At 41.9% G+C, this 25,913-nt stretch overlaps 3 protein-coding genes across 6 annotated transcripts in view; all 3 read right to left on the bottom strand.

Annotated features, from left to right (window-relative positions):
- Nucleotides 1-8,480, bottom strand: part of LOC113127740 (dynamin-2-like) — a 128,050-nt gene extending 119,570 nt beyond the window's left edge. For 2 of the 4 annotated variants that reach the window (XM_026302484.2, XM_026302483.2), the window contains exon 1: nucleotides 8,034-8,479. In XM_026302484.2, the coding sequence (XP_026158269.1) occupies nucleotides 8,034-8,194 (161 nt within the window). In that variant the 5' untranslated portion in view covers nucleotides 8,195-8,479. Of the gene's footprint in view, nucleotides 1-1,811; nucleotides 1,973-5,959; nucleotides 6,059-8,033 lie in introns of those variants that run through there. The other 2 variants (XM_026302486.1, XM_026302482.2) reach the window with 2 other exon arrangements.
- Nucleotides 8,481-9,767: 1,287 nt separating this feature from the next.
- LOC113127656 (CMRF35-like molecule 8) lies at nucleotides 9,768-17,664 on the bottom strand. Its single transcript, XM_026302329.1, has 7 exons — nucleotides 17,472-17,664; nucleotides 17,310-17,366; nucleotides 16,160-16,486; nucleotides 11,227-11,331; nucleotides 10,992-11,081; nucleotides 10,699-10,742; nucleotides 9,768-10,614 (listed from the first exon to the last, which is right to left on the bottom strand). Exons 1-7 carry the CDS (start codon nucleotides 17,509-17,511, stop codon nucleotides 10,447-10,449), a joined length of 831 nt encoding a protein of 276 aa, XP_026158114.1. The 5' UTR covers nucleotides 17,512-17,664; the 3' UTR covers nucleotides 9,768-10,446.
- Nucleotides 17,665-18,412: 748 nt separating this feature from the next.
- On the bottom strand, nucleotides 18,413-25,568 carry LOC113128820 (CMRF35-like molecule 9). Its single transcript, XM_026304405.1, has 7 exons — nucleotides 25,341-25,568; nucleotides 24,761-25,087; nucleotides 24,562-24,657; nucleotides 24,353-24,406; nucleotides 19,827-19,949; nucleotides 19,685-19,737; nucleotides 18,413-19,599 (listed from the first exon to the last, which is right to left on the bottom strand). The coding sequence occupies exons 1-7, from the start codon at nucleotides 25,378-25,380 to the stop codon at nucleotides 19,225-19,227; spliced, it is 1,068 nt and encodes a 355-aa protein (XP_026160190.1). The 5' UTR covers nucleotides 25,381-25,568; the 3' UTR covers nucleotides 18,413-19,224.
- Nucleotides 25,569-25,913: the final 345 nt, after the last annotated feature.

Here is a 25,913-nt window from a genome sequence, read left to right as displayed (position 1 = left end):
CACTTGGATATGCTTAAAGTATCGAGGACCAAATCGCCATGATCTTAGAGGTAACCGATGAAATGCCAGAGGAAACCTTGAAGGAATTCAGGCACGTGAAACGATCTGAAGCGATAGCCAGGATGCATGATGCAAACCTTAAACTATTACAGGAGGCACACGCAGAAAAATTAAAGAGGTACAGGGAAAGATCAATGGCAGAACCTTACAAGAAATCTGGAAGAAAGATCCTGCCCAGAAGCATGCTTGTAAAGAAAGAGGACACACTCAGTCATAAGCAAGATGAGAAGCAAAATAAGGAGACACCAGAAGAGATAATTTGGCAAGAACTGCTACCAAAGCCGTCCTTAAACCCCGGGGACAAGTCGCAATATCCCAGGGTAGAGGTTAAGAAAGAGGCTGAAAGGCAAAAACAGCAGATGGGGAATGAGAAGATGAGTGGTGTAAAGATTCCAAATGTCCATGCCAACAGACACAAGATATATGAGAAAGAACGGAAGGAAAAGGCAGAGCTCCACCAGGATACAATCCATCTCCCACCCATTTCCAAAGCAGCTAAAGTCACCTCTGCTGCAAGTGCATCACGGATCAAACAGCGTGAGGAGCACATAATCCTACCAGATACTTTTAGAGAGACCAAAAAAGGCCACAACATGCAATCCATCTCCCACACATTTCCAAAGCAGCTAAAGTCACCTCTGCTGCAAGTGCATCACGGATCAAACAGCGTGAGGAGCACATAATCCTACCAGATACTTTTAGAGAGACCAAAAAAGGCCACAACATGACAATCCATCTCCCCCCCATTTCCAAAGCAGCTAAAGTCACCTCTGCTGCACGTGCATCACGGATCAAACAGCGTGAGGAGCACCAGAACCTACCAGATACTTTTAGAGAGACCAAAAAAGTCCACAACATGACAATCCATCTCCCCCCCATTTCCAAAGCAGCCATTGCCCAGAGATTCCCAAAGTAAACTGAGGAGTTAATGTGGTGCTTCACAGCAGGAAAGCTTTGGGTTTAAATTGTGCTTTTTCTGTGTGTGTGTGTGTGTGTGTGTTGGGGCGGGGTGGGGGGTGGGGGGTTCTCCAGGTCCTCTGGTTTCCTCCCACAGTCTTTGGTCTTATGCCTAAAACAAGCAAATTGATTAATGTAGTTTAATATGTCAATTTATTTTGAGATCTGTTTTTTTTTTTTAAAAAACAATCTCAGTTTATAATCTAGAGTTTGATGTTTGGTAGGTAAAACAACGGATTTATCAGAGCTTTAAAAAGTGATCTGATCAAATGTTAGTAGAAAAACATTTCATTTTCAATTGACCATTTGAAGCTAACTTACAAAAAATGTAATAGAAAAGGCTTAAAAAGTTTGGGATAATTACGAGACTGCATGGCAAAATACACATAAATGTATAAATGTATATTACATTCTAATAAACAAGAAAGACACCGAAACAATGTAAAAGACAGCGTAAATGTAATTAAACATACCCAAAAAAACATAAGGAGTCATCAACTCAGACAACATCTACCTGTATAAATAAATCTTCTTGTTAAAACATCAAGTAATATATCGGTAGCCTACAAGGCTATGCTTGCACAATAACACAAATGTGAATCAGCAGTCAACATTGCCTGACCAGATGTGGCGTCTCATGATCTCATCAATGGATTAAATGTATATTATGTAATGAATAAATAATAATGAATATAATAATAATGTTTGATGTGTAGCTCTGCGTGATTGTATCTCTACTACCTTGGTATGAAAATACAGGATCCGCCTTAGGAGATAATTTCAGTGTGTCTCACCTGATTGAGGGTCTTCTGCAGGTGCGGTGTGCCCATGCGTTCGGCAATGTGTCTGTATGCAGGGTGGGACAGGAAAAATTTCCTCTCGGCAGCCAAAGCAGCGCGAATGTCTTTCTTTCCATCTATGTCCTTTTGGCTGCGGTTCACCACCCCAATGTAACCTACAAAAAATACAAACAGTGTCATGAAAAAACTCCTGGTACACCAGACTGAAGAGCCCTAAAACAAGCAAGAAGTGGCAGCAGTGAAGCAGGGAAAGTGTGGTCTGATACACACAATGAAATAAATTAACTGTCAATCAGTTTAATCATTGCAGTTGTTACATTTTAAAGGCAATATGTAGTATTACAGAGCAATACAAAACATACTAGAAAAGGTAATTTCGGAAGAAATTACGTGGGAGAGCTGATACGCTGACGAAAAATACGAGGAGTAATTTAAAGTCAAAAAAGCAGACGAAAGAAAAAAGTGACAAGGAAGCAAAGAAGTTGACCAAGTAGAAGAAGTTGAATTAAAAGGAAGGAAAATGAAGTTGAAATTAAAGAAAAAAGGCAGGAAGTAAGCATGAAAAGAGTGGGATCTGAAGAAAAAGACAGACAAAGAAGAAAGTACAGGATGAGTAAGAAAGGGTTGAAAGGCAATGAAAGTAAGAAAGAAAGGTGAGGAAAGAAAAAAGTGCCAAGGAAACAACGAAGTTGACCAAGTAGAAGAAGCTGAACGAAAAGGAAGGAAAATGAAGTTGAAAATAAAGAAAAAAGGCAAGAAGTAAGCATGAAAAGAGAGGCACTGAACAAAAAGACAGACAAAGAAGAAAGTACAGGATGAGTAAGAAAGGGTTGAAAGGCAATGAAAGTAAGAAAGAAAGGTGAGGAAAGAAAAAAGTGCCAAGGAAGCAAAGAAGTTGACAAAGTAGAAGAAGTTGAAAGAAAAGGAAGGAAAATGAAGTTGAAAGTAAAGAAAAAAGGCAGGAAGTAAGCATGAAAAGAAGAAGAAGAAGAAGTACTTTATTAATCCCCAAGTGGATTAATAAAGCAATCAACCTGTATGTAGAAAAGTAAAGTAATTTGTTTTTGGGGGTTGGAGTGTGTATGTGTGTGTGCGTGTATGTGTGTGCGTGCATGCATGCATGCATGCGTGTGTATGTGGTGTGTGTCTGTTTTATTGTTTATATTATGGAATTATAGAGTTATGGCCGTGGAAACAAAAGACTTCCTGAATCTCTCAGTCTTGGTTTTAGGAGGAATTAGTCTGGGGCTGAATGAACTTCCCATTCGCCACAGTTCCTCATGAAGTGGGTGGGCAGAATTTTCCAGTATGGAGTTGATTTTGTTCACCGTCCTCCTCTCTGCCACAGCCTCCAGTCTGTTGTTCCAGTCCAACAACAGATTTTGCCTTCCTGATCAACTTGTTTAGTCTGTTGGCCTCACCAGCCTTGATGCCACCTCCCGAGCACACAAACTGCAAAGAACAGTGCACTCGCTACTACAGACTGATAAAACGTCTTCAGTAGCTTGTTGCACACGCCAAAGGAACAGAGTCTCTGTTAATGTGGACTCCAAGGTATTTGTAGGAGTCCACAATCTCTACTTCGTCTCCAAGGATGGAGACAGGGACTGGGGTCTTCCTGCTCCTCCTAAAGTCCACCACCAGTTCTCTGGTTTTCTTGATATTGAGCTTTAGACAGTTGATGTTACACCAATCAACAAAGCTTTTTATCAAGTGAACTCAAAAGAGGGGCACTGAAAAAAAAGACAGACAAAGAAGAAAGTACAGGATGAATAAGAATTGGTTGAAAGGCAATGAAAGTAAGAAAGAAAGGTGAGGAAAGACAGAACCAGGAAGAAGAAGAAGAAGTACTTAATTAATCCCCAAGGGGAAATTAAATTGTTACAGCAGTTATTAAAGTTATTAAATTTTATATTATTTAAATTATATAAATTGATAGTGATTAATAAAGTGATTAATACAATATTAAAGCAATGAACCTGTATGTAGAAAAGTAAAGTAATTACTTGTTTTTGGGGGTTGGTGAGTGTGTGTGTGTATGTATGTGTGTATAAAAAAAGGAATATAAACAAACTAAAATAATCAAAGGGGGATAAAGGGTGTGACCATGTCCTGCCTAGTGAAGACGTCAAGGCCAACAATAGTGCCTACGGCAATCTGCCAGGAGCCAAGTGCTTGGTAAGAAGTGAAAGAAGTACGTTTTATGTCATTTCTCGTACCTTTTCCGGAAAAAACGGACTTCTCCTTACGTTCATACGGATTAAATAAAAAGTGATGATTTGTTTTTGACTTGAATTGTTTCACTCAAAAGAAAACATTTCAAGCTTTCTAGCCATATAATTCTTATTTTTAGGAGCCAAGTATTCGCTGAGATTCTGGTCGTTTTATTTACGCGTCTGTGAAGAGAAATGGCAGAGACAGACAAGGCAGAGATCGCACCCTGTCGGCTTTGTTTATTTAGAAAAAGCACAACGTTTTGTTGTTATTATGATGGTATACCACTAAAACCAGATTTGAATGATAGATTTCTGTTATCTGTACGATCAGAATTGACGGAGTAATTTCAGTTTGTTTCGGCCTTATCAGGAAACGATGCGTCAAAACGCGCCGGCGCTTGCGTCGACCACAGAGGGTTTTAAGCAGCCAGTCGGGTTTAAGCAGCCAATATATATATATATATATATATATATATATATATATAGCTCGGTGGCTCCACACCAGCTAACGGGGCTAGGCTAGCTGGCTTTGACATTAAGCAGCCAGTCAGTCTAATTAGCAATCACAGACAGCTGCTCTGTTCAGCTACTGCTTTGTGTTGATCTGTTGCTATGGTGACCTAAGCCCAGAGTGGGAGGGGGAGTGACACAGCGCTTTACACACGCTGAGTGAATGAGACGCTAACAAAACTTCACCTCACAAAATGGAGGACTACAGAAAAACTATAAGACCTATCGAAATAATTCTTTCACTAACAGTGCCAGGAGGCTTCAACGAAGAGAGTGATCCGCTTTTTGTGAAGATATTCCAAAAAATGAACGATTGGTGGCGAGTTAGAAACAGCCTTCATTTGTGTTTTCCCCCAAAACGCTACGACTGTTTTAGAATGGGAGTGAATGAGAGATTGAGCAGTCACTCTCTGTCTGTTTGGCCACGTTGCGGAAAAACCGTAGGTCCTAGTGAGAACAGCATTGCCTGAAAGAGGACAAAAATCTCTACTACTTTTGAGAAAATGGTGTATGAAGAGTCAAAATTGTGGCCGTGACGGCGAGTTAGAGAGAAACATTTTCAATAAATTTAACAGCTTCTCCCGCTCTAGCTGTGACGTCACCCGCTCTAGCCTGCTAGAGGATTCTGCAATACACACCAATGGAAAAGTTGAAAAATGAGCAAAAGCACCCTAAAATATAAACTGCCAGAAATCAAAAAGTATAAAAGATATCAAGAAGCTGACTAACAGACTAAAAGTTTAAAGGGTCTAGACCGGTTTAAAGTTGAAATGACGTTTCTAGCCCAAAGTATGACGATTTGGGAAGCTCAAACAAAGAGGAAAGTTTCATGGAAGTTGAAAGTTTTCTCCATAGAAAACCATTGTAAAAAAAAGGTGAAAAAAGTTGAAAAAAAGAAAAAGTATAAAAGATAAAAAGAAGAAAAGTAATAGCAGGAAAGTCCTCTGAAAGATGCACATTTTGAAGTTTGAACGGAGTTTCTAGCCCAAAGCGTCTGGAAGAAGATAGCGACCGAAGAAAAGGGCGAAATAATAATAAAGAGCGAAGATAACATAAGTGGGAGAGCTCTGTCAGCTCTCCCACTAAATATGGTATGCTACTGCCAGTTCTGTGCTGTATGTGTGTGTCTGATAAAATATCTGAGTACTAGTCCCTCAGTGTGTCAGGTTATGAATGTGGGCTAGTGATAGTGATATTTGGCAGCAGTGGGAAAGTTCACAAAACTGTCAGTGGGCTTTGACTGCCATGCTCAGCAAAAAAGAGCTAGACAACAAACAAAGTTTGTGCCACATCTCAACCATACCATAGTGTCCATTGGTGTCAAATGTATTTACTGTTTGTAAATATTTAGCTGCTCTATTTACTATAAGTGAATGGTAGTTTTAAACCTTGTTTTAAATGTTCATATGGCATTACCTCTGCGGAGTGGCAGTAGTTTGTTTTCCAGGATGTCTTGTGCGGTTGTCCCCTCATCCATCAGGTCCAGCTTGGTGATTACACCAATCGTCCGCAGACCTAAAGAAGAAGGTGTTGATGTTAGTACAGTCCACCATGGAAGTGAGATTTTAGGATTTACAAAGTGATGTGATGACATTATTTATGTTGACAAATAACTCCCATAGTGTCTTAAAAAAATGTTTCAAAGCCATGTACCATTTGTTAAAAACTTACACACAGACTACTTACACTGCTTAACAGATGAAAACAAGACTGTGAGGCTGTACAGAAGTACTTTAAGCTAAAAGCTAACATCAGCATGCTAATATGCGCGCAATAGCAATGTTAAGATGCTAAGGTTAAGGAGGTACCTTTTATACATCTGGCTTATTTTTTTATTTATAGCATGTTAGCACATTAGCTAATTAGCAGTAAACAAAAAGTTCATAATGACATTCCTATTTCCTAAATATGTCCTTATAATTTAGTAAAACTAGTAAATGCCATAGAGATGTACACTACATAGTTATTATTCATTAATCCACAGTGCTAAAAGCCTGTACCTTGAAATAGAACTTTCTCAGTATTAAATGAATAAGGGTGGAGATAATTTATTTTAATTACATTTCCACTAATCTTTTCAAGCCACATATGCTAGCAGGAAATGTTTTAATAATGTATCTGTTAATTATTCTGGTGAGCTTGCAGGATTAATAGAAAGAAGAACACTGCTAATGGCTGCATATGAAGTAAGAAAAGCAGAACACATAATTCCCCTTACCCTGAGGGTCTACCTCCTTGGCAATCTTGAGGGCATCGGAGTTGGCCAGGTCAGTGTTTGCTGGTGTGACGGCCAGGATCAGACAACTCTCCTTGGTGATGAACTGGAGCAACATGTCTCTGATCTGGTGTTCAATGTCTGGAGGCTGGTCTCCCACGGCCACTTTGGTCATCCCCGGCAGGTCGATCAGGGTGAGATTCAAAACTGAGAGGATATTGATGAGAAGGAAAGAAGGAAACAGTTGGACAGAGGTTGAAAATTTAAAGGCTGAATATCTATGTGCATATACAGTGGGTACGGAAAGTATTCAGACCCCTTTAAATTTTTCACACTTTGTGTCATTGCAGCCATTTGCCAAAATCAAAAAAGTTCATTTTATTTCTCATTAATGTACACTCAGCACCCCATCTTGACAGAAAAAAACAGAAATGTAGAAATTTTTGCAAACTGAAATATCACATGGTCATAAGTATTCAGACCCTGTGCTCAGTATTGAGTAGAAGCACCCTTTTGAGCTAGTACAGCCATGAGTCTTCTTGGGAATGATGCAACAAGTTTTTCACACCTGGATTTGGGGATCCTCTGCCATTCTTCCTTGTTGTTCCGAAGCCACTCCTTTGTTATTTTAGCTGTGTGCTTAGGGTCATTGTCCTGTTGAAAGGTGAACCTTCGGCCCAGTCTGAGGTCCTGAGCACTCTGGAAGAGGTTTTCTTCCAGGATATCTCTGTACTTGGCCGCATTCATCTTTCCTTCAATTGCAACCAGTCGTCTTGTCCCTGCAGCTGAAAAACACCCCCACAACATGATGCTAATCACCGTCGTGACTTTTAGGATAGCTCCACTTCCTTGCCAGCTAACGTCACACGGTGCACTTGACAATGATGAACCAAAATTACAACAGTTTCACGCAGCTTAGCTTTATATTGTCGCCATATGTGATATCGTCATAAAGCCTACGAAAGAGGCCAGGGAGGTTGGTCTTCATTCAATTAGTTTTTATTGCCAAGCACCAACAACTCACTTCGTAACTCCGGGGTGTGACAACGTCCCGGGATGAATTCCTCATAACTGTCTGAGTCCCAACACTAGAGCGCCCTCTAGTGACTACAACCAGCAACAGCACGTAACCTATACACTATATAACAGCGACTATTACGCAAAAGCTTGTTGTAGTTTGTATTTAAAAAAACAGCCACAGTCCTGAAAGAAGTAACGTTAAAGCTGACATTCACTGTATCGGATTAATCCAAGACTACACAGAAACGGTACAACCTCCCAACGAAATTCTCCAACACGGAGCTCTTCCCTGCGCTCTGGCCGCCGACAACCGCTATCTGCGGCAGGTCCAAGTTGCAGCTCTGGCCGATGGAACTGAAGGCGTCCTGCAGCTTGTTGATGAGGGGAATGAGTTCTTCCATTCCCCGGTTTCCCATAGTGGCAGCTCTGTTAGTCCCGCGGGCTCTGTCTTGATCCCCTCCCTGGTCAAATAAGCGCTAAATGGTCGCTCTTCCAGCAAACCAAAAGTTCCCAGATGGCACTGCAGTCTCTGTGAGTTTACTTCATTAAAACCTAAAGAAAAGAAGAGCCAGCGTCCAGGCAGCAGTCAGAGCAGTGGCTATGGTATATACTGATGACTGCACGGCAAAAGTAGCCACATTAGACCAAAAAACTTCTGTCATCATCCGGTCAGGCGACACCCAGCCTCCGCCGGAGTTTGTGGCTCCGCCTCGGCCAGTTCTTCCCCCTGTCATTGGTCAGCTGGGCCGTCTGTCAGTGTAGGCCTACACATACATGTCATCATTTTACCATACAGCCTCTGGACCTGCACTTTGGCACAGCAGCAGTAGTCAGAGGCCTCTTTTGTGTTCATAACAACACTTTCAAACCACATACATTTGCTTCACACCTGGTCAGTTTATTTTTCTACTGACTGTATAGGTATCCTTGTTATTGTGTCACCTGTGTATGTTGTGTTCCATAATGTGTCTTTTGTGCCATTGCAGGAATCAGCATGAAAAAGTTGTAAAAGTAAATATAGAAATAATGTTTGGAGTCACTACAGAGGGAAACTGGCCTATATTTTAATGGAGAGAAATTGCACTGTTTCTATTTAGTTTCTGTTTATCTTTGAACCTGTTTTTGTAGGAAACATTGTTTTCTAAAAGGATCAGATTAATACAATAGTTAATTCATACAGAGAACTAGAGGGAAGGAAGAAAGATGTACTTTATTCATAGCTTACTAGACCCAAAAAAAGCAAAGTGTTACATGTATTTCCCCAAAGGGTCCTAGTCTCACTTTTACTGTAAACATGTTCCATGTGTGGTAGTCACCTCAAAGCAAGAAGGGGCTGGGTTTGAATCCCATTTAACCCTGAAGTTGTCTCCATGTGTCTGTGTGGGTTTTCTCCAGGTACTCCAGCTTCCTCCCACAGTCCAAACACATGCAGGTTTGGGGTTCGGTTAACTGGTGACTCTAACTTGCCTGTAAGTGTGAATGTGACTGTTTTTCTGTCCCTGTGTCAGCCCTGTGATAGACTGATGATCAGTCCAGGGTGGACCACACCTCTCGCCCAGTGTCAGCTTGGATTGGCTCCAGTTCCCAGCTAATGTGAACTGCAGTATAAGCATTACAGAGAATGGAAGGATGGATGAATGGATGTTGTATGGTTGAGTTTAATCATTTTATCTAGCATTAATTGATAGTTGTTATGTGCTGTCAAGTGCTAAGGTTTAATTCACTTTCTAAATTTATGTGAGGTGTCACAGTACGAGCAGCAGGAATCCCAGAACTCAACCAGTCAGTTTTACATCTGGGCTAACCTTAAGGCTTGTCTTTGGGATGGTTTGAGTAAAGTAAGGGCAGCAATGTCCTTTGTGGATGCCCCAAATACATGTCTTTTATTATTTAAATTACACAGAGTAGAAATAGCATTGAATAATTAACAGTGCATAATCTGAACAGTTTTATGTCATTACTTATCTTTTTTCTCCTTGTACTCATAAAAAAATAATGCAGCAAATTGTTCTAAAAAAATCATGAGGTAAAGGATTAACAAGCACAGGCTGATCACCACATCAGCCACAAGAGGGTGTTCTTGTTTTGTAACTACTTTTTATTACTGGATGAAACAGTGTGATTTAAACTCTGGGTCCTGGAATACAATCTATAGCAATGCTTTACTAAGTATTGTTAGTTAATCTTTAATTCGTGAATAATTCATGAGCAGTTCTTGAAAGGCCATAATGATTTTTATTTTTAGATCTCCTCAAATAGAAACTCCGGAAACAAGTGACTTAAGGCAGGTGAGTTTTGACTGATAATTACCGGCCAAAACTACTATACTATAACAGGATTCCTAAACAACATCATATACATTAAATACACCATATTATTTGCTACACAGCTGCACTAAATACTAACTGGCTAACCAATAAACCAAAAATTGTGCCAGGAAATAGAGACATCATGCAAAACATTTACAAATTGCTTGATAACTTGAAATTGAAAAAAATAATTTACAGCATGTTCCACTCTAAAAAGGCTGACTTAATCATGGTGTCCTGGGCTCTGTGAGTGTAGACTAGAGAGGCTGCTCTGCTGCTGGAGAGTAGGTGCCACCTTGTGTCCTAATTGATGGATAATCATAGGCGGAGTAATTTTTGTTTGTGCCAGAAATTGTGTTTCAACCTAAAAAGACACTGTCAGAGTTTTTTTGAAAAATGACACTGGCATAGTGGAGCTGGTCTGTGTGAGGGCTGACAACGGCATAAATGGATCGCAGTGGTTCCCCTGAGCTTGCCTGATTATTTTGCACTCGTATCACATCATAGTGATCATCTCCATGATTTTCCTTCAGGGACGAGAAGAGAAGTGTGATAGAGGCAGCTGATGCATTTATTTGAAACTCAACGTAGAAACAGCTAAACACACACACCTCTGTGCTATGTCCAGTGTTTGTCCTCTGCTCGGGTGATCCCACTGCAGCACAACACACAGTTCAAAGAACATCAATGTGGATGGAAATAAATATTTTTGTGTGTCTGCATTCAGTTACTCATCACAGTGAAAATCATGTGCAAATTAAACTCGTTTCAGTTTCAACAATGTCTTTTAATTGAGTCTTTCAGCATTAATGAATAAAAAAGATGAGAGAAAGAATGTTTCTAAAATTACTAAAAATTTGTGTGCATATTTCTTGAGATGCACGTTAGCGCCAAATTTCCTCACCTTGTTTGCAGCGCAGGTTGTGTCTGTACAGTATTAGTAAAACCAAAGCCATCGCTAACAGTCCCAGACATACCACACCAACAATCACACCTGCATCAAAAGAAAAACAGCGGAAAGAACAAAAGCTATCAACAGAGTTCACTGTCCCCAGAATTCATGCACAAAGGACAGGATCTGTGTGATTGTGCTGCAGAAGCGACTGTATAATTAGTGAAGTATGAACAGCAGCCGTCACCAAGCTTTAGAGGGTCATCACGGGCTGTCGGTGGGGTTGGAGTTTGTGTTGCTGTTGCCTGCAGAGCTGGAGGGCCTTTTGTTTTGGATTTACTGTCTTTTTCAGCTGTACAAGAGTAAAAAGGAATAAGGTTAGTAATGTGGACAAAGAAAGAAATTACATATACACACCTTCTCTTTTGATTTCACAACTCACAACATAGTCACCAGTGGAAGAAATATCCTTTCCATTTCGTAGTGATACAGAAATCTAAAAATACTACTTGCCAAGCATTCAACACAGTAATTAACTACAAAGTTAAACTTTCAAAAGTATGAAGTCATGACATTGTATTATTTTAATATATGTTTTTAATAACTACATATTGATATATTAATCATCATAGTTTTTATATCATTCCCACCTTTGATTCAAATGGGCTAATATGTGTGACTGTAATAAATAGAGTTGCTCTTCTGTTGTAAAGTATCAAGGCTTTTCGGATGCTGTTACCACAGTAACCACAGATGTGGCCAAAATGAACAGGACTGAAATCTTAATTACAAATTTAATGTTGCAGTGGGTAGAACAGAAGCTTTCAGTACTTTCATTTGAAGCTATTTCTTTGTGGTATACAATGCTATATAATACTACAGTTCTCAGCGTGCTCACCTGTGGAAATCTGGATTTTGCAATATTCAGCATGCGGTCTTATTCTATCAGAGCCACACCAGTGTGTTTGTTCCAGAGTCAGCTGTGCTCAGATTTCAGATGTAGACAAAAGTATTTTGTTCTTCTGTTATCTCTAATAGAAAACCTGCCATTAACCACTTTTCTGTCCTCTGTTATGGATGTTAGCTCCTCACAGTTGAAAGGATTCTCCCCCTTGCACAAGAATTTATCATTGCTCTCTGGGCTGTTTGGATAGAAACATTGAATTTGTGCATTTTCCCCAGTAAAATGAAATATCACTGTTGCCACCTCACCCCAGTCTGAACAACACAAATTCTAGATCAATTCAACTTTTATTTTGCGTCAAAGTAAATTATTTTCTATAGCTTTTGTATGTAAATATGCTTGTTAGTTGACACTCAGGATGTGTCATGAAACTGGTGTTGATGAAGAAGGAGTGGTAGGACCCAAGTGCAGGACAAAGGATTTATTTCCCCCCGATTCCAGACGGTCACAAAACATAGTTCAAAAAACAAACAAAAAAAAAAAAAAAAAAAAAAGATCCAGGACAGGCGGGAGGGTGCTGAGTCCAAGTCCTGGGATTCTCATGGCTCTTCTCCAGGGTTGCTCTGGGGATCAACCCCTGGGGTGAACAAAGTTCAGAGCCATTCAGGAGGTCAGCCTCTCAGGCAGGCGTGCGTCCGAGGCCGTTAAGGGGGACGGCTTCTCAGGCAAGAGAGGAATAGGCACCACTCAGGCTCTGTAGTCGGTGCTGGGTTTAGGCTGTGGCTCTGATTTCGAAGCTCTGGGCTCTGACTCTGGTTCTGGCTCTGCAACGCTGGATTCTGGCTCTGGCTTCTCCGTGCTAGACTCAGGTTGTAGTTCTGGCTCCGCAGCACTGGAGTCTGGCTCCGCAGCACTGGAGTCTGGCTCTGGAACCAGTGACTGGGCCTCGGCATGAGCTCCTTTGCCCTGATGCCGAGGGACAGGAACAGGCTGGACCGGGACTGGCTGGACAGGAACAGGCTGCCTTTGCCGGGACGCCGAGGGACTGGCACAGGTTGGACCTTGACCTTTCGCTCCGCCACCAAGGATCAAGAACTGGAGGCTAGATTTCGGCGTGGGCGCCTTTGCCGCGGTGCCAAAGGACAGGAACAGGCTGATCCTCGGCATGGGTGCCTTTGCTGGGACACCAAGGGACTGGCACTGGGAACTGGACCTTTGCGTGGAGGATCTCGCTCCGCCACCGAGGATCCCGAACTGGAGGCTAGATTTCGGCGTGGGCGCCTTTGCCGCAACACCAAAGGACAGGAACAGGCTGTTCCTCGGTGTCGGTGCCTTTGCCGGGACGCGGAGGGACTGGCACTGGGAACTGGACCTCGGCGTGGGTGCCTTCGCCGGGACGCCGAGGGACTGGCACTGGGAACTGGACCTCGGCGTGGAGGATCTCGCTCCGCCACCGAGGATCCAGAACTGGAGGCTAGATTTCGGCGTGGGCGCCTTTGCCGCAACGCCAAAGGACAGGAACAGGCTGTTCCTCGGCGTGGGTGCCTTCGCCGGGACGCCGAGGGACTGGCACTGGGAACTGGACCTCGGCGTGGAGGATCTCGCTCCGCCACCGAGGATCCAGAACTGGAGGCTAAATTTCGGCGTGGGTGCCTTCGCCAGGACGCCGAGGGACTGGCACTGGGAACTGGACCTCAGCGTGGAGGATCTCGCTCCGCCACCGAGGATCCAGAACTGGAGGCTAGATTTCGGCGTGGGCGCCTTTGCCGCGGTGCCAGAGGACAGGAACAGGCTGATCCTCGGCATGGGTGCCTTCGCTGGGACACCAAGGGACTGGCACTGGGAACTGGACCTTGGCGTGGAGGATCTCGCTCCGCCACCGAGGATCCAGAACTGGAGGCTAGATTTCGGCGTGGGCGCCTTTGCCGCAACACCAAAGGACAGGAACAGGCTGTTCCACGGTGTCGGTGCCTTTGCCAGGACGCGGAGGGACGGGCACTGGGAACTAGACCTCGGCGTGGGTGCCTTCGCCGGGACGCCGAGGGACTGGCACAGGTTGGACCTTGACCTCTCGCTCCGCCACTGAGTATCCAGAACTGGAGGCTAGATTTCGGCGTGGGCGCCTTTGCTGCGGTGCCAAAGGACAGGAACAGGCTGATCCTCGGCATGGGTGCCTTTGCTGGGACACCAAGGGACTGGCACTGGGAACTGGACCTTGGCGTGGAGGATCTCACTCCGCCACCGAGGATCCAGAACTGGAGGCTAGATTTCGGCGTGGGCGCCTTTGCCGCAACACCAAAGGACAGGAACAGGCTGATCCTCGGTGTCGGTGCCTTTGCCGGGACGCCGAGGGACTGGCACTGGGAACTGGACCTTGGCGTGGAGGATCTCGCTCCGCCACCGAGGATCCAGAACTGGAGGCTAGATTTCAGCGTGGGTGCCTTTGCCGGGACGCCAAAGGACAGGAACAGGCTGATCCTCGGTGTGGGTGCCTTTGCCGGGACGCTGAGGGACTGGCACTGGGAACTGGACCTCGGCGTGGGTGCCTTCACCTGGACGCCGAGGGACTGGCACTGGGAACTGGACCTTGGCGTGGAGGATCTCACTCCGCCACCGAGGATCCAGAACTGGAGGCTAGATTTCGGCGTGGGCGCCTTTGCCACGACGCCGAAGGACAGAAACAGGCGGCACCTCGGGGCGAAGAACCTCGCTTCGCCGCCGATGGACAGGACCTGGAAAGTGGCGTGAAGCCTCAGCGGGGATGGGCACGTCGGCGCACTGAGGTTACGGACGCTGGGCAGCAAAGAGGGACTCTTGCTGAGCAGCGAGGAGGGACTCTGGCGACTGGGACGCTGGGAACTGGAGCTCTGGAAGTGGGGACTCTGGCGACTAGGACGCTGGGAACTGGGGTTCGGACACACTGGCCGGGGGTTCTGGCGTGCTCGCTGTGGATTCCGGTTCTGGCATTCGCACCGTGGGGTCGAGGGAGGCTAGGCACCACCGCTTTGCCTCGTAGAGGAAGAAGCCGAGCTGTCAGGCACGTCTCCAGTATGGTGTGCAGGTTGGGGAAGAGGGAAGCCATCACAGCTGCCCTTTCCCTTGTCACATACTGAGCACAGCACAAGTCCATGAGCTCCCGGTAATCCCCGGAGGACTGCAGGCGGCCGACAAACAGCTGAAGGAGCGACCCGCTCGCTCTTTCCTCCAGCGTCCTCCCCTCGCTGTCCACTAGGTCCAGTCGTGGTCGGAGCATTCTGTCATGAAACTGGTGTTGGTGATAAAGGAGGACAGGTAGGACTAGTGATGGGCAAATGATACCGAGGCTTCGGAGCTTGTGTCACTCTTCCTGAAGCGGAGTGATTCGAAACGCTGCGTCGGAGCTCGTATCGAAACACCAGTGTCACGTGACTGATGACGTAGAACGTCATGGCTGTTTCGCTTCGCGCTTCATTGCTTCAAAATGTTTCAAAGCTTTTCATTGGCTCATAGTCTTTCAGTGTGTGTCATTGGCTCATGGCGTTTCAATGCATTCTGAGGCAATGACAGCTTGACAGGTTTGACAGATGTGAGTGGTTTGGTGCCATACCAGCTGTATAACACGCATCATTCTGCTTCAGGATTTGGAGAGTGAGAGTGAGAGTATTTTGGCAAGTTTCATGGCGAGTCCCACCAATAAGCGACGTTCTAAAGTTTGGGATCATTTTGATCTCAAGAGGTCTGAACTTTTATTGCTGTCATGGGATTGAAACAGTGCCAGTGCTTCCGTCGTGCTCTTTAGAGGTTGCTATGGCTTCAGTTGTCCACCAGATGTCACCGTCACTGAAGTCTCGAAGCTTTGAATCTTTTCTGCACAGTCATGTTTTACGGTCAGGAAAGCCTCAGTGCTTCATGAGGCTTCACTTGCCCATCAGTAGGTAGGACCCAACTGCAGGACAAAGCAGGTTTATTTCCCAGAGTTCAGACAAACAAGGAAAACTCTCCACCACTCGGCAGGCAGACATGCAAAAACGGAAACACCACTCGGTGTAAGAAATAAATCCCCCTCTTCATACAAGCAACAAACATCACTTTAATGCTCCAACAGAGAACAAAGGAAACACGGGGTATATATGGACAACACTGAAGACTAATTAACACAGGTGAAAATGATCAATCTAACAAGAAACAAAACTACCTCTAATCTAAGGAACACAGGAACTAGAACACCAAAAGAGTCAGACAGGAAACAGAAAAATCCACCTCATGACAGGATGAGTAGTTGCAAATCAATACTTACTCAAAATATCAAGACGGATCTCAGTTAAACATGTGCTGGAATCATTGTAAATGCTTTTTGTTACACACTGGTATGTTCCAGCATCCTCCTGGGTCAGCATGGAAATCCTCACAGTGTAGATTTGTTGCTCTTTGTTGTTGGTCAGAGAAATCCTGTCTAATTGTGTGTAAACTGCATTGTGTGTTGATATCACATCTGTGCAATTAAAGTTTTCCTTTTTTCTGCAGAAGGTTTTGATGTTGTTTTCTTCTGTTTTTTGATACGTGCAGTTAATGGTAACATTTCCTCCAACATATGCCTCAGTCTGCCTCGCTGGTGTGTTTTCACCTGTCAGAGAGTAGAAATGTAACTGGGTTCTCAATTGAATTTTGACTTCTTCATTTGAGGCAGCATCCATAAATCATATTATCTCACAGCCCATTATGTGTAGTCCAGGTACACCCTGTCCACAGCCCACACTGGTGTTTCATCACTGTTTTCAGTACGGGTTCTCTTCCCTGTCCCTGTCATGTTATGTCTTTCTCTTATTTTTTTCAAAAAAAGGCAGCAGTGGACAAGGTAAAAAAAAACATAACTAAAGATATTCCTTAAAATGCAGTAAATGCAGTAGATTCAAACCCCTTCTTAAGTGAAATACATAATAATTGTCAGTAAAAACTTCTTAAAGTAAAAGTGTTAGCAGAATGGTATTCATCAATATTTCTATAAAATATTATATAGTTTTGTTTTCATTATTAACATGCAGACTGCAGTTATAATCAAAATTCTTTTTTGATACTATTCATGGCTGATATTTTTTCTGCAGTATATGCACTCTGATTATACCCACTAATGTACATATACCTTTGTACAGCTGATAGTTTGTACAGTACTTCCACTGTATTTCTCACAAAATGACTATTCAGCAGGTTTTTGCCATGGTGTTAAAAGGCACCTGCTGTTACCACATTAACCAGGTTACTTGCGGGGTTACAGCAATAGTTGAAAAAAAACCCGCTGTAACAATTGAATTTCCCCTTGGGGATTAATAAAGTACTTTTCTTCTCCTTAAAAAATATATTTTAATATAAAATAGGTAAAAATAGACATAGTAGCTCAGAATTTAACCCAAGTAAAAAAAAATTAGGTAAATGTTTTTACTTATACTTACAGTTCATATTGACAGGATCTCTTTTGTTTTCTGTCACAGGCAATAAACTCACAGCAGCTGTTATAAAAAATACATTTCATCATAACACAATCAAAGACGATAAGTTTTAGCCAAACTATGTTTTATACTCGTCAAAGGAAAATCAAAAAAGTCGAATATTACCTGTCATTAAGAGAACAATGAAGTTTAGTGATATTCTCATTTTCTTCAGTTTACTATAGTTCTAATCCAAATCTATTAAATATTATGCCTCCATCTACTTTCTTCATGTTATTAGTGAACTCTACTCTGAACTTACTGTTTTATTATCTCTGTCACACCTTCTCTTTCTGTGTGTCAGCTGCTTCTGAGAACATAACTTGACACATTTGCATGAGGAAAATGAGGATGTGGGTCGTTTTTGAGCAGCAAATGGGAAAATGTGTTAAACAGAAAGAAAGAGAAATGGAAAGTGTGTGTGTTGACTCCTCATGATCATTATACCACATTTAGATGTGAAACCAAATACAGTGGTTATTATCTTTATGATAAATACAATTATTTTAATATGATTCCAGCTATTTATACCTAGGGTTATTATAGTTATCTCACCATTAGCTATGAAATATTCATGTATTCTTTCCAGAAAGAGACAGAGTAGCACAATGAAGCATTCAAAACTTTAATATGCAATTAAAAATCTTAAAAGTATTTTAATTGTCTGTATATGTCATTCAGTTTCATTTGAATGTACAAATAAACAAATGCACTGTATCTATTATTTAAAAAATCCCATTAAATTAATTTCTATTTAGCCCCTTCAGATTGAGGCTACATTGTAATCAGCTAAAATCAGTTAATTATAATGAGTTTTTTGTTATTATAAGATTGTATATAAAATTTCCAGGTGACAGAGCACATCTGCACCATATCAGCACAGCACACATAATGAAATCTTATCTTTGAAATTTGTTTGTAAGTTTACAAAATGTTAAGATAACTGCAGACCACACTGTAAAAACACAGGATGTTTTTTTTCGTGATTAAGTATGCATCATGATGGAAATCAAGGCTAGAGTGACAAAACAGAGTTAATTATTTTTGATGGTTGATAACTGTAGGGCTATTTTGGCATACATTTATTTATATTTTGGCAAATTAGAACCATTAAAACCATTAGTCTTATGCTTATTTTGTCTGTGTTTGACAGCATTATGACTATACTGTAAGTATGAGTTTTGATGCACCTGTTTCTTTCACTTCTTCTTTGACTTCTTTCTTCTTCTTCTGTTCTTCCACTGCCCAACTGGGGGAGGCCTACATTTAAAGTCAATCAACATCTATATGAATATTCATTATGACCAACATATTTACAGTCTGTCTTGGAGTCCATCAAAATCCATCATAAATTTCATACAAAAGAAAGAAAATTTATATGTAACACACATTTATTCAGTTTAGAGCTTCAGAGGTTTTCTTGCCACAGCCTTACACTGTATTTGTCAATATGGCCATTAGCTTATAGTGGCTAATCTCAGCTAAGATTCTGCTGTGCATCTGGAACTACTGAGTCTGTTTGCTATTCACTACTTGTGCTTCGTTTTGTACCATTATCTTGTAAGTGTCTTGTAACACTGGTCAGCAAAAGTTAAAAATTTCAAGCCTCAAAAAGGTTATAATGAAGACAATAAATATTTTTACCTAATTTTTACATGAGAGAAGGTCTCAGAGTTGAGTAAAGTTTGAAGAGGAATTGTGAGTCCTTCCAAACAGGTTGTAAAGTTTGGCAAAGTGTATTGGAAACAGTGTGGCGCAGGTGGTGGATGAATTATAATGTAAAGGTTCTTTACTTATTGTTTGTATATACATATAAACAACAAGTAGCACTAAGTGACATTTATGTGAGTATATAAAATTAAAATAATAACAGCAGAGGTTATATCTCTGGGCGTTTGATGGTTGCGTACACGTCAGAGGGTTTAGCAGCTGATGTAATGTGTCTCCTATGCTGGTTGGTTGACTCCCTGTTGTGGCAGATCGTGGAGTAGAGCAGATGGACCCCCTCATTGGTATGTTGGTCTCCGGCCTCAGTGGAGGGACTGCTTACACTATTGTCCTGCAGATAGGAACCAATTGAGCTGTCTAACATTGAATTGGCAGGTTGTGTCTGGATTGTGGCCGAAGGACATGTTGATGTGCAGACATCTGGGCTGCTGTATCTGGATACTGTTGAGTACACGTTGACCAATGAACTGGGGCTGACTGATGGGGCCAGTTCTCTGAGTTGATCTTCCATGTATATGTTGTTAAGCTGGTGGAGGGGAAACATTGTGTTGAATAGAGACCTGGCAAACTCAGATGTAATTATCCACAGAACTCACAGAAATACTTCTCACCGTGTTGCCTGTGTTGATCACTGAGTGTGCTGCACGTCCAGATGTTGCTGGGACTAATACACAATGAAAATTAGATCTGGCTAATAATGTAATAATATGGGCCCAATTCCCCTGACATACAAGTAAAATGAAGGTCACATACCTCTTATTGTATTATGTCTATATTTCCTCAGTATGAAATACCAAACCCCTGCCAGACTTAGCAGTACCATTGCAGCTGCAGAAACAGCCAAGCAAAGCTCTCTGACTGCCGGTGATGGTAACGCTAGAACAGAGGGAAATATAGTACCACCTTAGATATTAGTATACTAACATGTTAAAAAATTAGTGATGCTTGCAATCACAAATCTCTTGTTTGCCTTTTTTACTGCATGCAAGTGAACTAGAAGTGTTTATTAAAAGGAGTGAAAATTCAAACACTCTTTATCATAAATCCTAATTCCTACTTTGAAGCAGTACAAATATAAATTTTCTAGTAAAGTCCTGAAAAGGACTGGTGGCTACTGGTGGTGTATCTGATGATACATTTAGACCCTTTGCTGGCCAATGGTGGAACAAACTTTCTGATGTTTGTCCACTTGGGGGCAGTAGAAATAAGCTGTAAACATAGTTTTGTTACCAGTAAAGTGTAACGGGTTTCTCACTAAATATTGAAAAATGTTTTTACTTCTTGACACTATCTTTTAAAATAAAATATAAAGATGTTCAAGATAGTGGTTTATCAAGCACGCACCAGAACAATTTTAAAACATTTTAAGCTATTTAATGAGCATCTAGGGAGGGAGGGAATGACTTCTCTTGCATGCACAGACTATCCTGCAGCAAGTGCAGCCTTTTGCACATGCTGTCCAGGGGAATCCTTTACATGCAGAAGCTTATGCCGATGCTCCATCCTGACAGAGTGAACCTGGTGTGGGAGCATTACGGACGGCCGACTGTGGACCTCTTTGCAACGAGGTAGAACAGTGCCCCTGTTTTTCTCCCATAATGACCAGGATGCACCGCTGGGTGTGGATGCACTATCACATCAGTGACCTTGTGTTTTTCTTTCTGTGTTTCCCCCAATAGCTCTGATTTCCCCAACCTTAGCCAGTGTGCAGAAAGAAGGCCTTCTGATGATTCTCGTAGCACTTCACTGGACATCATAACATTGGCTGGCAGAGATAACTCAGCTCCTTTACCAGGATCCCTGGCCCCTGCCACTACACAGAGACCTGTTGTCTAAGGCATATAGAGAGATTTTTCACCCACACCCAGAGAGGCTGGATCTCTGGACCTGGCCTGTGAGTGGTTTAACTTGAGGACTGTAGGTCTCCCTCGGAGTGTTATGACACCATCCAGAGCTAGGGCCTCCACAACAAGGCCCTTTTATGTTTTTATGTTTAAATGTTCGATTTTGAGCAATGGTGCTCTGATCAGCAGAACGTTCCCTTTCAGTGTTCTCTGGCTATCATTTTAACATTTTTTGGAAGATATGGTGAATAAAGAGAAGGCTTTTTCCACAATTAAAGTATATTTAGCAGCCATCTCAACCTGTCATATTAGCTTTGAGGGCAAGGCAGTGGGACAACATCCTTTGGTGGGCCGATAGATAAGGGGCGTTCGCTGTCGGCTGTCTGTAATGAGGAAACTGGCTTCCTTGTGGGACCTTCACACTAAGTCTACTGTCTGAACACGTAGATATAAAAATGCTGGCGCCACACACTTTTCCCAGGTCTTAGTCTTGATGTTACAGCTCCCCCACTAGCTCATTCTGTCACTAACTCCTGCTCAGCAATCCAGGAGTCAGTATTTCCCAATGAAACCAATGCTATGAAACAGAACTTTGGGTTATTTACATAAGCACAGTTCTCTGAGTAGCAAGAGTGAGTGTCTCACCAGACCACCCTCGTTGCTAGTGTGTAGTGAGGAAGAGGTGAGGGGTTTTGAATAACTGGCTCAGCATCAAACTCTTTTAAAGGGGGGATGGTCCCTGCCCTCCTTGACAGTGACAAACTCAGTCCCAGCCAGTCATGGCTGGCGTAATGCAATAGGAGCTTCTGAGAACACTGGTTATGAAAATAACCCAAAGTTTCAACCCTTAGCTAAATATCAACGTGATGGCACAAACTGGTGCTACTGCAATAAATGAATTTCAAATTGTTGTACATGTTCCTCAACACGTAATCCTAACAATGCTAATGCACTGCTAAGTAAAGCTCTACGACCCAAAAGTGAATATTTGCATATTTTCTCCTTAGAGTTTATTTTGAATAGGTAAAAACTGTTGTGTTTTGATGCATTTAGCATAAACACACATAAACACAGCTTTAGTCCTTTGGGTCTTATTTTTGTCCAGTATTTGCTCTCTTTTGCCTGTTTTTGCTCCCTGCCCCCCCATGAGGAAAATATTTGGTTCTTTAGCTGTAAAAGACTCCACTTCAATCATTAGCTAGTTTGTTAGGCTTAGCCAAAAATGACACTATAAGAACTAATCAAAACAGTAAATACACAACGAGGGGAAAGATAGTTAACCAATTCATAGAGATGTGATTAATCAGTTTATCGCTATGAGGGACTCATTTCACATACAAGTTTGTCAATCATTAATATAAAAGTATAACAAATAGCTAAAATAAGTCCAAACCTACAGACTAATATTCATTTTCCTCATGTTTATTCTCTCTACTTTTGTGCAGACGAATTAGTTTATTAGTTCAATATATTTGTTTTATTCAGCTCAATTTGATTTCTTTCATTTTTCTCTTCATGCGTTTACATGCTATAATAGATTTCTTGGCACAGTGTAAAGCACTTTGCCCTCAAGGGGATGTACAAGTGAACTTAACCAATGACATAAATCATCCAGGATGTACAGTGGCTTGCAAAAGTATTCATACCCCTTGAACTTTTCCACATTTTCTCACATTATGACCACAAACATAAATATATTTTATTGGAATGTTATGTGAAAGACCAACACAAAGTGGCATACAGTTGTAAAGTAGAAAGAAAATTATACATGAGTTCAATTTTTTTTTACAAATAAAAAACTGAAAAGTGCAGTGTGCAAAAGTATTCAGCCCCCCTGAGTCAATACTTTGTGGAACCCCCTTTTGCTGCAATTACAGCTGCAAGTCTTTTGGGGTGTGTCTCTACCAGCTTTGCACATCTAGAGACTGAAATCTTTGCCCATTCTTTCTTGCAAAACAATTCAAGCTGAGTCAGATTAGATGGAGAGCGTTTGTGAACAGCAGTTTTCAGATCTTGCCACAGATTCTCGATTGGATTTAGGTCTGGACTTTGACTGGGCCATTCCAACACATGAATATGTTTCATTTTAAACCATTCCACTGTAGCTTTGGCTTTATGTTTAGGGTCGTTGTCTTGTTGGAAGGTGAATCTCCACCCCAGTCTCAAGTGTCTTGCAGACTCCAACATGTTTTCATCCAAGATTGCCCTGTATTTGGCTCCATCCATCTTCCCATCAACTCTGACCAGCTTCCCTGTCCCTGCTGAAGAGAAGCAGCCCCAGAGCATGATGCTGCCACCACCATGTTTGACATTGGGTATGGTGTGTTCAGAGTGATGCGCAGTGTTAAGTTTCCGCCACACATAGCGTTTTGCATTTAGGCCAAGAAGTTAAATTTTGGTCTCATCTGACCAGAGCACCTTCTTCCACACGTTTGCTGGGTCACTCACATGGCTTCTGGCAAACTGCAAACAGGACTTCTTGTGGTTTTCTTTTAACAATGGCTTTCTTCTTGCCACTCTTCCATAAAGTCCAGATGTGTGCAGTGCACAACTGATAGTTGTCCTATGGACAGATTCCCCCACCTGAGCTGTAGATCTCTGCAGTTCATCCAGAGTCACCATGGGCCTCTTGGCTGTATCTCTGCTCAGTGCTGTCCTTGTTCGGCCTGTTAGTTTAGGTGGACGACCATGTCTCGGTAGGTTTGCAGTTGTGCCATACTCTTTCCAATTGCGGATGATGGACTGAACAGTGGTCCGTGAGATGTTCAAAGCTTGGGAAATCTTTTTATAGCCTAACCCTGCTTTAAATTTCTCCACAACTTTATCCCTGACCTGTCTGGTGTGTTCCTTCCTTCATGATGCTGTTTGCTCCCCAATATTCTCTTAACAAACCACAGAGGCTGTCACAGAACAGCTGTATTTGTACTGAGATTAAATTACACACAGGTGGACTCTATTTAGTCATTAGGTCAACATTCGATCAGTCAGCAATCATCAGGCAACTTCTGCAGGCAATTGGATGCAATACTTTTGCACACTGCACTTTTCAGTTTTTTATTTGTAAAAAAAATTTGAACTCATGTATAATTTTCTTTCTTTCGTTTACAATTGTATGCCACTTTGTGTCTGTCACATAACATTCCAATAAAATATATTTATGTTTGTGGTCATAATGTGAGAAAATGTGGAAAAGTTCAAGGGGTATGAATACTTTTGCAAGCCACTTTAGCTATTGGTAGTAAAGATGTCTGGTTGTAACCACACAATTATTTTTACAACACACTCACAAACTTACCTTGCCTATTGTATAGACTGACCACCAGATTTTAACAAGACTTTTCTGTTAGAAAAAGTACTTTTTCATTTATATAGTTACCTAAAACACACATTTGGTATTTTTTGCACCTTTGATTTTGTTGTTGTTGTTGTTGTTACCTGTTTGCATGTCATCAGGCTGTGTTGACCACAGTGTTGTTTCACTGGAACTCTCTGAATGAAAGAAGCCACCAGAAAACAGAGTGACTGTCTGCATGTGTTTTTTTCCTCTCAGGTATGAAGCAATGCTAGTAAAAAATTATATTCAAAGAGTGTAAATTATTTGCTGAGACGAGGGTGTTCTTGAACACCCATAACCTGAAAATAACCTGTAGTTCTTGGTGGTTGTTGCTGATTTGTGGTGATCACATGAACTGTGGATTTAACAGGAGGATTTGTGTGGACCCGTGGAGGTTTGAAAGGAGCTGTGAAGGAGGAGGAGTGAAATGTTCAGACAATAAGATGGAATAAGAGAGCACTGAAAGAACACACGAATATGCAGAAAGACAATAGGTAACATTCACGTACCGTTGTTGACTTTGAGTTGGATTTCTGTTTTAGGATCAAATCCATATGTGTCAATTTCACACCAGTATGTCCCTCCATCATTCAGGGTCAGGTCATGGATGGTCACATGCAGGGTTCTTTTCATGGTGTCATCAAAGATGTAATATTTCCCTTTTTGTTCGCTTCTTTTGCCGCTTGTGACTTTAATGATGGTTTTCCTGTCAGCATAGCGGCCCTTTGACACATATTTAGGATATTGTTCGTACCCTGACTGATATGGACAGGTGATCTGAGCATGTCCTCCTTCTTGGGCTGATAGAGATATTACTGGATCTTGGCCTGTGTTTGCTTCAAAAGGAAAATAACCACAGTGAACATTTCATTGTATTAGCCAAAAGTGCAGAACGAGTTTCCTTTGGCTGTTTTTAAAATCATTTCTCTCTTTAACTGGATGTTTTCAAAGGAGCTGACCATCAACACTTCTCTCTTAAGTTTTAAAAACGACTAATAAAACAGCAAACATTCGCAGCAGTGTGATAAAAGATAAAAATAATGGAGGGAGATGATTTAAAAGCTGTACTGTGTTGTGTTTGTTACTCACCGGAGAACAGCCACATGCTGAGAAGAAGCACGTTCCTCATTTTGATCTTGGACGTCTTCCTCACCTTTTGTTTTCTTATGTATGTAAATGTATCTCTCAGTCCACTTTACTGGATTGAAGTTCAATTTAAGGGACCCATCCCTTTATTAAAAAAAACACACATCTGCAATGAACCAGGAAATTCTCAGGTTGGTCATGTAGCACTATAGCCTCTTCCTTTGCTCATATCGCTTTCACAGTTTCTATCTGTGTGTGTGTTTGTGTGATGGGTAGTGTGGATATGCATGCATTAGATGGGTGTGAACGTTTCACTTCTTCACTTAACCACAGGCAGAACATTCTCTTTACACCTATCTGAATTTAGTTTAGTGCAGCAGTGTGTCTGAGTTGTGACTGGCTGGATTTCCAAGCAATGTCACAGAGGTGTGAACACACAGGGGGCTTTGAAGAGAAAACAGAAGATCTGAGACTATGTGAAATAAGTAATATTAGAGTGACTTGTTGTGCAGTAAACTGCTTGAATTACTTGAACATCCCAAAGTGAAAACATTTTTTTCAACAGAGAAGGAAAAC

This window comes from Mastacembelus armatus, chromosome 1, assembly GCF_900324485.2.
Source record: "Mastacembelus armatus chromosome 1, fMasArm1.2, whole genome shotgun sequence".
Lineage (NCBI taxonomy): Eukaryota > Metazoa > Chordata > Actinopteri > Synbranchiformes > Mastacembelidae > Mastacembelus > Mastacembelus armatus.
The sequence above is the reverse complement of the archived record's forward strand: the minus strand, read 5'-3'. Positions and strand labels throughout refer to the sequence as shown.

Excerpts from the sequence above, each read along its gene's own strand:
- LOC113127656 (XM_026302329.1), bottom strand. The coding sequence starts at position 17,511 with ATGAGAATATCACTAAACTTCATTGTTCTCTTAATGACAG. Across the intron at positions 17,367-17,471 it reads CATTGTTCTCTTAATGACAG|CTGCTGTGAGTTTATTGCCT; the intron begins GTAATATTCGAC and ends TTTTTATAACAG. Across the intron at positions 11,332-16,159 it reads GATCCGTCTTGATATTTTGA|CTGAAAAAGACAGTAAATCC; the intron begins GTAAGTATTGAT and ends ACTCTTGTACAG.
- LOC113128820 (XM_026304405.1), bottom strand. The coding sequence starts at position 25,380 with ATGAGGAACGTGCTTCTTCTCAGCATGTGGCTGTTCTCCG. Across the intron at positions 24,407-24,561 it reads ACAACCACCAAGAACTACAG|AGAGTTCCAGTGAAACAACA; the intron begins GTTATTTTCAGG and ends TCTTTCATTCAG. Across the intron at positions 19,738-19,826 it reads TAGACATAATACAATAAGAG|TCCCAGCAACATCTGGACGT; the intron begins GTATGTGACCTT and ends ATTGTGTATTAG.